We start from the raw sequence: 12,363 nt of genomic DNA, 5'->3' as shown, positions 1-12,363 counted from the left end.
ATCTTAAGCGCTATTGTTTTCTTTCACGAGTTGTAAACCTAGTCTGTATTTTTTTGGAAATACTGTAGAATAATAATTTTACTGTCCACTTTTTTACGTTACGACGATTGTGAATAGGAAACCAGTGTACGGGATCGCCGTATAACAGTGTACAAACCGTTTTTTCAGTAATTAAAAAATAACCCCTAAAAATATAACGAAATAGCAATAACGATATTGTCATCATAATTGCAATAAGACAAGTAGTTTTGTAAGTTTTTGGAAGAGGTTTATGTTTGATTCTGCATTCTATCCCAATGAACTGCAAGGTAATTCTCAATATGAAAACCAAGAAATACTTGATAAAGCTGATATTTATTGTCATAAAACTGTATTCAAAATTAAATGAACATGAATAAAGTATATTACAATATTGTAGCAAATGTTACAAACGACATCAATGAAGTAAATTTGAAATGGTCAAATGGCAAAGTAAAAGCTTTCCAATTTAAATACCTACACAAATTATTTTTACAAATGAAAGGTTGTTCAGGATCGGATTAACTAAATCCGACTTGTGTTCCTTTTGTAAAAAAGAGAAAGGCAATTTACTTACTGTCGTTCTTTATGGATTCTTTTATCTTTTTAACAAAATATTATATTTATGCCTGCAGAATAAAAAATAATGTACCTTATTTTAAAAGCCTTAAGTTCATTAACCAGATTTAAGAACATTGTAGATCTTGCTTAAGGAATAGTGGGTTATGAGTGCTTTATTATTTTCTTACTTTACGCTTTTTTTCTTTTTTTTTGTATGTATAAAAGATATTTTAAAAAAACTAGTTTTGTATACATTATTATAATATATATATAATTATTACATTATAGAAATTATGAATTTAGGCCCACGGAAATTCACTTTTTTTTTAAACAGGGCTATATTTTTAACAGCATTTAGCCTATTACTTACATTTTTAAACATAATCTGCATAATTTAGCCTGTTATTATGGAAATACAGTAGATTTAAAAGATAATTAGTACATGTAAATGTTAAACAGCTGTGAGTAGAACTTCGTTCAGACCCTTAAATCATCATAATTTGGTTCAATAATAGGTCTATAATATAAAAAAAAATATGTGTCAAACACAACCTCTGCGTAATCAACATTTTCGGTTCTCATCACTCGCAATGTTCTTTCGAATGTAGGCCTATTTTCAATTCTTGAATGGTCTATTTCAAGATATGTTAAGTTTTCAGCGTTTCGTTCATAACTGTTTTCACGTATTTCGTATTGTGGTAATCCACATCCATGTCCATTCTCTTTTGTAGCCGGTGTGTAATGGTTTAAGATGTCAAGTGGCGATTCGTCGTAGATATTTTCTGAGCGATGATCTCTTGAGTCTGGAACATTAATCGCATGATTTCTGTCTATACTTGCTCTATACGTTTCGGAAGCAAATGGTACAGGGTGTGGCATCTCATCTAAGACATCAAGACGAATGCTTTCTCTACGACTCTTCTTAAATTGTTTTCTCATCTTTCGGACTTTCATTATCAGCATAAAGGTAATAACTACCCCAGCTGATATAAGCAGTGCACTCATCGTCATCGTAAACATAAAAACATTACTGTCATCATTAGGAGGCCTACTGGAGTAATTATAATGATCATAATTATCTGTAGTTCCCTGTATGATGACTGTAGGCTTAGTGTATTCTGACGATGTGTTGTAACTCAAATGAAACGATCGTACAATTGTACCGAAGTGATTGATTATCGAAATATTCACGTCTGACCCATTTGTAACATTATAAATATTGCATAAATATAATATACTGTTTTGAAAATTTGTTATAGATGAGATACTGGAGAAACTGTTGTCGTCATTCCTTGACAAACTCACAATGGCTTCGGGATTTGATGTGATATTCACTGCTATTGATGCGTTACTTGGGCCATCTATTGAGTCAGCAATTGAGTAGGTAACTTTCGTTGTAAGAACTCTTGGTGAGTAGCTGACATTAAGTGGCCTACTGGTACAGTTTGTTGTTGTATTTGGAGTTTCAAATTTAGCTTCACAGTAAATTGTTGCTTTGTTCAAATCATAAGTCACATTACGTTGCACATTGATGATCCGCTTCTGACCGGTAACACTGTTGTTGAAAATCTTTTTTTCAAGTGTTTCTCTTTTGCCTGCGTAAGTAAGTCCTATTTCTAACGAATTAGGGGGATTTGAAAATTGTTCATTGTACAAACAATTGTACTCAATTAATTCATCTTCTTTAACATCATACTTATTTTTTTCGCATGTGGGAGAAGTTGGTTGTTCATATACAGAAACATCAGCTGTTTGACTTTCCAGACATTGAGGTTTGGAAGCACATGCTTTACATGTGTATGATCCTGTGTGGTGTGTATCGGCTTGTTCAATTATCAGTTTATGTGTGTTACTCGTAAAGTTGCACTCAACAGTCCAAAGACCCTTGTGAACTATTACTGTTGAATTTCTACTCACTTCAGTATCATCCTTGTACCACAATAAAGTGTAATAAACTGCCTTGCTAAGATCCACTTTACAAGTCAAAGTCACAGCATCACCTTTAATAACATTGTTCTTTAAAGGTGTTAGAGTAATATTACTTGTTTTACCAATATCTGCACATGATAATCCTACCAACAAGAATAATCTTAACTGAAGATCCATCGTCGAAATCGTGTGCAAAATGACTAATTCAGTATGTTAGCTTCAATTTTATATTTGAGCTAATAAATTTTGCTTTCAAAACATTGTTTCAGTTTTGAAACGATACGATGTTATAGAGTCTCTGACCTGCTCCAGAAACTAATCTGCTTCTCTTTGTCTTTAGAAGGAGGGGGTCGGTGTGTAATTGTAACACAATTTGACAATTTATTATTAAGTTTGTTGTGGCGCAGTGTGTTGGAAGTTGGACTACTGATCGTGAGATCGAGGTTCGAATCCAACTCTCGCCGCATTGCTTGTATCCTTAGGCAAGATACCTTACTTACGTTTGCCTCTCTCCACCCAGGTGTATAAATGGGCACCCGGTTAGATCAAGACACAACTTTGCGCTGAGTACTAGCTGCATTTATGGGAGTATGTTTCCATACGTGTTTGATAAATACAAATGAAAAAATTGGTAATAATGTTCAGTGCTTAGAGGTTTCACAACATTATGCGCTATATAAATCCAGGATATTATTATTATTTTATTGTTATTTATTTTATTTATTTATTTTTTATTTATTCGGTATAATAAAGATACATCCAATTACAAAACGACAGTCAAGGACTGAAATGAATTGCATTACAAATATATAAAAATAGGATAAAATAGCTATAAAAAAAAAACACCATCCTATTAAAATTGAAATTCGTACCATACATTAAGAAAACAAAATTATTATATTATTATAGTTACATTTATGTCCCTCATAATTAATAGCAGCCTCCTTGATGTATGTTAGGCTACACACATTTACCGTCTTACGGGTCTCTCAACATGATAATCAAAGCTCACTAGCAATTAATTACGAGCTACGAGTTAGTAGGCTTAATACTTCTGGCAAAGAATAATTATAAGTAATTTTAACTACAGTATGCCTATGTAAAACCATATATCTAATGCCATGTATTTTCGGTGTTTATTTTTACGTGACAAAAAAGGATTAGTCTATATACTTACACTTGCAAGTTTGGCACTCATAGTAGGCATGTTCTTCTAAACACTATCAATAATTAAAACTATAATTCTTATTATTCATACATTTGTTACAGGTTTGATTTTCATATTGTACATAGTTTTTTCTTGTAAACAATTTATTTTTGCTTGTATTGAATGTCTGGAGTTGGAGAGACGCGCCCTTTGGCGGTAGCTGTCTTACAGCTCTTGTCTCTCCTCAGTGCTCCATTTTTTTATGTTTCAATGAAAGGTATATGTTCAATAAATAAATAAAATATGAAACTGAATAATAATATGATGAAACTACGGAGAGGAAATAATTTTTTTTTGCCTCCATATTACGTAGCCACTGTTCATTTTCATCCATGAGGCATGTTATAGTATTATACATTACGTATACAGTACTCACCGAGTAGAGTACTGTCTGAGAGTATTCTCAGCAGTATAATATACCCACACCCGGAGCAGCTTGAGAAAGAAAAGAAAAATGAGAGGTAATTTATGGAAAGCCAAACCCGCCAAAAATACATAATACATACCATCCACCAATAATTAATTCGTACAAAATTCAAACCATCCAATATTATCTCATGCAGTTCAATGAAAACTTAAACCATTCACCTTGTATCTACACCATCCAATACAATGTGTGACCATCTACCACTAGCCCAAACGACAATACGCCGAACAAACTACCCATAACACAAACCATCTAAAGAATGTTGAGCCCAGGCAGCAATAATTGAATTAATCTAACGTTAATACAAGTATATATTAGCCAACTCATTTATCAACATTTCATGTAGTTCATGAACATTTCAAACAAAGCATCTTAATGTTAGTTCATCGAATTATAATTCTAATTCATTGCCTGTTTTATACACCGTTCGTCTGTTCAACAGTTGAAACAACTGTTTTGCACACGATACGCCCGTTCGTGAGTTCAAACCATGATATTTGAAGCATCGACTTTCCAAACAGCGATTTTTCGCACCGAACGTATTTTCTTGAGTTAAAGTGGTTGCATTTCAATCACTTACTTTTGATTGGCCAGTATTACACACCGTTAGCTTGTTCGTGATTTCAAACCATGATATTTGAAGCATCGACTTTCCAAACAGCGATTTTTCGCACCGAACGTATTTTCTTGAGTTAAAGTGGTTGCATTTCAATCACTTACTTTTGATTGGCCAGTATTACACACCGTTCGCTTGTTCGTGATTTCAAACCATGATATTTGAAGCATCGACTTTCCAAACGGCGATTTTTCGCACCGAACGTATTTTCTTGAGTTAAAGTGGTTGCATTTCAATCACCTACTTTCGATTGGCCAGTATTACACACCGTTCGCTTGTTCGTGATTTCATGTGATAACATTTCATTCGACAACTTTTCAAACGTTAGCTTTTGGCTCCGCTTACGTATATATCAGTTGATATACTATTTTTTAATTTTCATACTTTCCATACATCAGTTTTGTACATCATTCGCATTTACGCATGTAAAGTGTATTTATTCCACTCGACAAGTTTTAAAACGGTAGTTTTTGTTTTATTGTTTAATTGTAACTGTTGGCGCCGATTTTATATTGGGGTGGGGGGGGGGGAGGTGTTCGGTACTGAATGTGAACAGTACACATTTTTAAATATGGTACCTCTACATGTCCGGAAATTACACTCTCTCAAAAAGGGGTTTTTTTTTCCGTAGTGTGTAATATTAAATCAACCACAACCACAACCGTAAGATGAGAACATTTTAGGAACAATGGACATGTTATGCCCTGAAATTGTACTCATTAAAAATATTCCAGCTAGAATAAAATGTATAGTCCCCTCTCATATTCCCAAAAGTCTTTAACATGGCGTATGTTCCTATTGCTATTGCTTTGCAAGAAATCTGTCAAACACTTGAACAGTATGTGAATGGTAACATTGATAGAAATCTATTAATGCCACTCCCAATGCGACTGGAGGTTATTATCGAAACGATAATCGGGCATGAAAATATCCGGTTAGAGGTAATCGATAATCTTGTAGCGAGTAAAAGAGCGATAGAAGAAGTCATTGGCCCAGGCCAGGTAGGAGACGAACATCCCACTACGGACTCTGCCATGATTCACACTGGCAGACCAGGACGGGCAAGATTTGTGATCGGGCGTAGTCAGCTGCAGTTCTTTGTGGGTGCGTATTATTTTTAGGCCTCCTAGGTTTTGGGCCTAGGCCTATGTATCATTATCTACTTTAATTATTTCTTGTCTTTGGTAAAGTGGCTACCATCGAAGTAAGTAATTCATTCATTAAATTAAATTCGTGTTACGGAAGCCATCTTCTTCTTGAAGAGAGTGGCAAACAGTCGTAACCAGCCGAGCCTTAAAAACAATTATTTTTTGTTTTTTACGCTCGGCTGATCATGGTTGTTTATCATCTTTGTAAGATAGTAGCACGAACATAGTGTGTTTAATACAAATTTAAAGTAGGCCTAACGACCTTTACTTTTATGTGAAACAAATTTTGTAATTTAAATATTAATATATTGCATGACAAAAGGTAGGTAGGTTGCATGATAGGTAGGCCTACTGTATTATTTTTTTAAAAATTATTATGAGGCTCTTGCAATAATAAGCATGTAGAGTCTTTTTTCTCTCGAAAATATTACCTTACAGTACAGTACTTTGAATTATTTCTTAGAATTTTCTAGCCAATATATTATCCAATTCCCATATAACAATTTAGTATTAATAATGAACAAAATTTGGTGTTTTTGTAAACCTAATATTTTACTTTACGTTCAGTCTTCTCTCCATAGTCAGTTATTTTCATTTACTTCGTAGACAACAACTTTACTGTTCAGGACATGAGTAAAATGTTTTCTGTAAGTAAAAGAACGATAGAAAGGAGGCTACAAGAATACAACATGACAACAAGAAACTACACAGATATTTCTTCCGAGTTTCTAGACGCGCGTATTGGCATGATAACCATGAATTTTCCAAGATCAGGTAGGTATTTAAAATATACAGAATGGCTTGTTTTGTTACGCGACGGACTTTAGAATAGAAGAAGTACTCCTTCGACATGATAAGCATACAAAATAAGGATTATTTTTTGAAAGGTTGGGTTAGATACGATGATCGCATCATTTATTGATGGGATGGGATTCTTTCTAAATGATAGAGTAGTACCACTGTTTGTAGCGGTAGCTATTTGCATAGTTTGCTTATTTGTTTTTCTTTATTCATCATTTCATCTTAACACTAGGACTTAAGTCAATTGAGGCTCATTTGATGAAAGACGGCATACGAGTACGAAGAGAAGCATTGCGAGATTCTGTCAAAAGGGTTGATCCCGTTGGGCGTCATTTGCGGTCTCTGCGTTGCATACGCAGACGAGTTTATTCAGTGCCATCTCCGTTGGCTCTGTGGCACATAGACGGGAATCATAAACTAATAAAGTAGGTCTACACGTTTATGATATGTTATGATCAAAACAGATTCGTAGGCAACCCGACGCAGATATGAAAAATGATAATGTAAATGTAAGAAATTTACATTTTATGATACAATAACATAAAAGTATTTTCAGTTTCCTTTATAATTGTCGTATGTTTGATTCTACAGATGGAGGTGTGTGATTCATGGAGGTATTGATGGTTATAGTAGAGCGATAGTGTACCTAAAACTCAGTACAAATAACAGGGCATGCACGGTTCTAACTTGTTTCCAGGAAGCTGTCAGAAAATGGGGATTGCCGTCGAGGGTGAGAGCGGACAAGGGGATCGAAAATGTTGATGTGGCTCGCTTAATGTTGAACCACCCTTCTAGAGGACCAGGCAGAGGTAGTTTTATTACTGGAAAAAGTGTTCATAACAGCAGGATTGAAAGATTGTGGAGAGATGTATTTGAGGCTGTTATATGTTCCTGGCGCACATTCTTTAGCAGTTTGGAAACCATGGGTTGTTTGGACCCAGATAACGAGGCGCATATTTTTATTTTACATTTCATTTATGTACCCATTATTAATAGTATGTTGATGGATTTCCAACTGATGTGGAACAACCACAAACTGCGGACCGAGCACAACAAAACCCCAAATCAATTGTTCATAATGGGTATACAAAATATTGCATCCGATGCAAGCATCATAGCGTCTGAGTACTTTGAAGCCATACCAGAGGTAACGTGGAGTTGTATAAATTAAAGTAATAAATAAAACCTTCATTTTATACGGTATTCTTGGATTTAGAATGTAAGGCGAACGGATGTTCGTATAATTTGTTTGTCGTAACAACTACGTTATTATAAACCTGTAACAAAAACTGTTTTAAAAATAGTCTCCCCGACACACACATTATACGTGAGAAACTACTTGTATAGTTAGCTGTTACCGTACACATTTTAATTTTACCGTGTCTTGTGTGATCTACCTAATCTTCTTTCATTATTTTGGCTTATTGTAGGAAAGTGTTCAGCAGTATGGTATAGATCCAAACTCACCCCTTCCAGAAGAAAATGATGGTATAGTTGTCCCTGACACTGCCTGTCCAATGAATGATGAACAACTCTCTTTATTTAAGGATGAAATAGACAATGCGCTAAATAATGCAGTTGATATTTGGGATGCAACTCCTTATTTACGAGGCTTAGATATTGTTTCTGAATTTTGATGAGTAATAATGACTATTGTGAATGTTTAAAATAGAAAATTATCATAATGCATATATTAATAATTTGGTTGGCATTTACACTTTAGTATTGGAAATCAGGCTGTGTGAATATCGATTGTTTTGAAAAACAACTTATTCTCAAATGAATGTTAATGTTTTTATTAGTTAATTATATAGGCCTAAAAATAGCTGTGTAGATTGGGGATAGAGAGAGAGAGCATGTTGCACAATTTTACTGATTGGTGTATTTAATGACTGCCTTAATTGTTAATTAACAACAAGTTTCTTTAATTGTTAAAGAAAAACGTTTATTGCCATTAAATTGAAAAGGTTATTATATGTCCTAAAATCAATACCGTAGTCAACATATGATTTGCTTTAACATTTTTTCTACTGATGTGTAAACTAAATATGTTTGTTGAAAATAATGTTGTACTTAATGTTTCAAGAACTGCCGACACTAAAATGTTTAGAATCAAATATTATATTTCATTTATTTAGATCTACCCTGTACAGGGGGTTTAAGAACTGGTATGCCTAATGTTTAAAACGGAAATAATATGAAAACGTATTAGCTCATAACAACCCTTTCAACCATCGCTCATCTTTTTCTGTCATATATCTTTCCGTTATGTAAATACAAATTACCACCACTCTTTCTCAACGGTCACCTCCTCTATCCACTCTCCATGTCCTAAATTGAAGCATTATGGATTTTGCTCTGTGATTGAACCAACCCATATCTACAGTAGAAAACTTTATTTAAAGTATGTCACTTGCTTTGTTCTGACCCACTTAGGTCTACACATTACCAAAAAACTGTTGAGAAAATGCCAAATCATACATATTGAACAGTGTGTCTTTTGGCGGCAGACTGCATGTTAAACCTGGCCGTGGAAGTTGCATACTGTTAATACACGTGTTGGCAGACGGGAGAAAAGAACCTGCTGTTTCTGTAAATACTATTTGTGGATGGAGAACAAAACCCAACACTGGTTCTTCATCCGTTCCGGTCACAAACTGCAACAGATGACCAAGCGTCAGGTGACCTCTTCTACCACCTATGAAAAAGAGAGGTAAAAGTCAAAACAAATCAAGTCATAACAAAACCCTTTTAGCCATCGCATCAGTAAGTGACTTGGCTTAAATGCTTTGAATAGTTTTAACACTGCATGTTCTGATATGAATTAAAAGTAATGAGGTTTAAGAAAATTTGAAAAATGTCGGAGTAAAGCGAATTTATTTTGGTATATTACGGTTATTGCTCTTTTTTGCCATTTTAGACACTGTTATTATATGGTTTGCGACGGCAACAACAAATACTTCACTTGTATAGCGGACACATCCACTACAAGTGTGCTCAATGCAATATTCCTTTATTGTTTGTTTATTGTTTTCCACACATAATAAACTTAAAGTTAAATTGTACTAAACGAAAAGTGACTTCAGAAATACACATAAATAAAAAAGGGTAAGTGTGTGGAAGCCAAAATAAGCTTGAGAACTTTAGGGCATGGCCACCGGTTAAAATAAGGGTTTAAACAAATAATGGATTGCATTATGCTACAGTAGGGCAGAAAAAGTAAAATATACGAACAGACAGTCTGTGTTTTTCTATAACTTATAACTTACTAGCAACCTCTCTGACGTAGTCCAGAAATCGGGCATATACAGAACTTTCAAATATCTTAGTGTTTGAGCCATCGCTGCCTTTAAAAGATGGCTTCAACAATTCTTTCATCTTTTTTACAGATAATAGTGCTGCAGGGCTGGGTCGAAAAAGATGAACAAATGTTGGTATGTGACAACAAAGCTATAGAAAATAATTAGATAAAATGGTAGACAAGTGAATTGAATTTACAATTTTCAGTTGATCATTGAACGCATTACATTATTGTTTCGAGCAGAGATGAAGCATTATAGTGATTGGATCTGACGTATGCATATCATTACCAATACTACTTTCTTCTCTTTCACAGGTAATTACCATGCAATATTTGATGTGCACTTTCATGTTCTTCATGGAAATGTCGGCCCTACAATTTAAACATTTTTCTCGGGCTTCCACTAATGGTATTTCTCCTCCGGTATATCCCGCTGCAATGGGCGAATGTATAATTTTCCAGAACCAAATGTTCTAAGGTCTTGAACTTTACATGGCCCGTAATGGACAACAGTCAGTTTTTTGCGATCACCTTCCTTTGCCATTGTTATCTCAAACCCTCCGCAATTTGCAATTAGCAACGGAAATGTTCTACAAAAACAAATTAAAAATAAATATGTAGAATTTTGTTCTCATTTGCAAAATGTCATAAGCATCATCATCATAGTTGATTATTTTCTCTTTAACAAACAGTATTTTGGCAAAATCACCACAGAAAACATTTCGATGTGAAAACATTAGAAAAATTATCTTACTTAAATACCAGGTTGCAAAAATCGTCTTGATTGCCTTCCGCTGGAAACACAATTTTCTTCTCGCCATAGCCGTTATCTTTCAGTTTCCGACGTTGGGCTACAGTAGGAACAGTTTCCATTTTGTGTTCCATGAGGCATACTAAAAATCTTGTCAATGTTCTTCCTAACAAAGGATAAAACATCTTATAAAAACCATCTTTTATTAATATTAATAATCATTTCGGTCAATTAAGAAGATAAGACCTCCTTGTATTATTATTAGGCATGTTTTTGATTATTTTTGGTTAAATAGCAAATTTTGTTACATGGGCTAATTGTTGGAGGTTATCAAATATACAGATATGTTAGGAATTACATAACATCGTTATTCTTTTTATTATATGTTTAATAAAACTGTTAACATTTCAACTTTATATAAAAAATATACACCAATAAACCTGATTGGCAGTATTATCCGAACTCAACTATAACATGACGTAATAACTGTACCGACCTAAATACATTACACACGACAGCTTCTAAACTCTCATTGTGAAAATACAATTAAAATTGATGCGATAAAACAATTACCATCGTACCTTTTCCAGATGCTTTACTACTGGTACTGTTGTTGCTATGACCCCTGTTATATGGGGTTTGTCTCTGAAATAATATTATATGTACACAGTGATAAAAACTCGTTCAAAATGTTAATTTTACTTGTAATACAAAAAATATATGATGTTTTACTGAACGGCCAGGTAAGTCTCCAACAAAATTAATAAAAATGTGATGGACAACATGTTAAAATGTGGCACCATTGTATTGAAAATTATTTAAACTGGATTGGTACAGGCTTGGAGCCACTTAATAAGCTATCTATCGGTACAATAGTAAACTATTCGGGTGCCAAGAAGAAGGGGGTTTAGTAACATGATGCAACTTACATAATTTCGATTGAACAGTCGTCTGTGTTCACTCGCAATACTTTGGTCTATGCTAGGCGTACTGCTGGTGCTAGCACTGGAACTCAACGTAGATCTACTACTACTTCTGCTACTACTAGGCCTACTAGTACTAGCAGCATGACTAGTGGTTGTAGTAGTGCTACTAGTAGTACTAAGCTCACTACTACTATTGGAAATGGTAGCAGGCGAAGGAGTGTTTGTGATAGAATTTGCTAACCCCTGCAGCACCTGCAAAACACTACGTAAATCATCTGACATACTGGATGATACCTGAAACGAATGAGTCCATACAACTTGTATTTACACTTTTTCACAATTTCACGTTAATTTATCACATTTTAAGTTTATATACTAGAAAATCAATATTATTCCTAGAGCCTAGGCCTATATGGTTTAGAGCTATTTGGCAAAATAAAAAATAATTGTTCAGTGGTAGGCTTCTGTACTATTTATTATTAATAAATACAACCATTGATTAAAATATCGGTCTACGCACAATCGGAGGTTTATATATAATTAATTTAATATAAGTAGGCCTAGGCTAGGCCTATGTGTAATAAATATTATAGCTGGATAATTCCTATAATTAGTAATTTCAGCTACAAAATCCAGGTTCCAATCCTGGTCACCACTCATGGCACTAATTGTAGCTTT

At 34.2% G+C, this 12,363-nt stretch overlaps 3 protein-coding genes across 4 annotated transcripts; 1 reads left to right on the top strand and 2 right to left on the bottom strand.

The window, feature by feature from the left end:
* The first annotated feature begins 4,765 nt into the window (after positions 1-4,765).
* Positions 4,766-9,281, top strand: LOC144834939 (uncharacterized). Of its 2 annotated transcripts, XM_078689934.1 has the most exons (6): positions 4,766-5,862; positions 6,513-6,680; positions 6,940-7,132; positions 7,299-7,854; positions 8,138-8,347; positions 9,144-9,281. In XM_078689934.1, the coding sequence occupies exons 1-5, from the start codon at positions 5,541-5,543 to the stop codon at positions 8,342-8,344; spliced, it is 1,446 nt and encodes a 481-aa protein (XP_078546060.1). In that variant the 5' UTR covers positions 4,766-5,540; the 3' UTR covers positions 8,345-8,347; positions 9,144-9,281. The 2 variants fall into 2 exon arrangements, with proteins under 2 accessions (XP_078546060.1, XP_078546059.1); XM_078689933.1 differs by lacking the exon at positions 9,144-9,281 and having other exon boundaries at positions 8,138-8,736.
* LOC144834944 (uncharacterized) lies at positions 8,639-10,153 on the bottom strand. Its single transcript, XM_078689943.1, has 2 exons — positions 9,977-10,153; positions 8,639-9,405 (listed from the first exon to the last, which is right to left on the bottom strand). Exons 1-2 carry the CDS (start codon positions 10,083-10,085, stop codon positions 9,146-9,148), a joined length of 369 nt encoding a protein of 122 aa, XP_078546069.1. The 5' UTR covers positions 10,086-10,153; the 3' UTR covers positions 8,639-9,145.
* A 258-nt stretch (positions 10,154-10,411) lies between these two features.
* LOC144835689 (uncharacterized) lies at positions 10,412-12,195 on the bottom strand. The gene is made up of 4 exons (XM_078690753.1): positions 11,689-12,195; positions 11,341-11,404; positions 10,763-10,925; positions 10,412-10,598 (listed from the first exon to the last, which is right to left on the bottom strand). Exons 1-4 carry the CDS (start codon positions 11,965-11,967, stop codon positions 10,412-10,414), a joined length of 693 nt encoding a protein of 230 aa, XP_078546879.1. The 5' UTR covers positions 11,968-12,195.
* Positions 12,196-12,363: the final 168 nt, after the last annotated feature.

Source organism: Antedon bifida, chromosome 2 (assembly GCF_963402885.1).
Source record: "Antedon bifida chromosome 2, ecAntBifi1.1, whole genome shotgun sequence".
Taxonomy (NCBI): domain Eukaryota; kingdom Metazoa; phylum Echinodermata; class Crinoidea; order Comatulida; family Antedonidae; genus Antedon; species Antedon bifida.
The sequence above is the reverse complement of the archived record's forward strand: the minus strand, read 5'-3'. Positions and strand labels throughout refer to the sequence as shown.

What these genes read in the sequence shown, in the direction of transcription:
- LOC144835689 (XM_078690753.1), bottom strand. Translation starts at nt 11,967, where the DNA reads ATGTCAGATGATTTACGTAGTGTTTTGCAGGTGCTGCAGGGGTTAGCA. An exon ending in GACTGTTCAATCGAAATTAT is followed by an intron (nt 11,405 to 11,688) that starts GTAAGTTGCATC and finishes ATATTATTTCAG; the next exon opens with AGACAAACCCCATATAACAG. An exon ending in TTTTGCAACCTGGTATTTAA is followed by an intron (nt 10,599 to 10,762) that starts GTAAGATAATTT and finishes TTGTTTTTGTAG; the next exon opens with AACATTTCCGTTGCTAATTG.
- LOC144834944 (XM_078689943.1), bottom strand. Translation starts at nt 10,085, where the DNA reads ATGAAAGAATTGTTGAAGCCATCTTTTAAAGGCAGCGATGGCTCAAAC. An exon ending in CTACGTCAGAGAGGTTGCTA is followed by an intron (nt 9,406 to 9,976) that starts GTAAGTTATAAG and finishes TCTTTTTCATAG; the next exon opens with GTGGTAGAAGAGGTCACCTG.
- LOC144834939 (XM_078689934.1), top strand. Translation starts at nt 5,541, where the DNA reads ATGGCGTATGTTCCTATTGCTATTGCTTTGCAAGAAATCTGTCAAACA. An exon ending in GGGAATCATAAACTAATAAA is followed by an intron (nt 7,133 to 7,298) that starts GTAGGTCTACAC and finishes TTGATTCTACAG; the next exon opens with ATGGAGGTGTGTGATTCATG. An exon ending in ACTTTGAAGCCATACCAGAG is followed by an intron (nt 7,855 to 8,137) that starts GTAACGTGGAGT and finishes GGCTTATTGTAG; the next exon opens with GAAAGTGTTCAGCAGTATGG.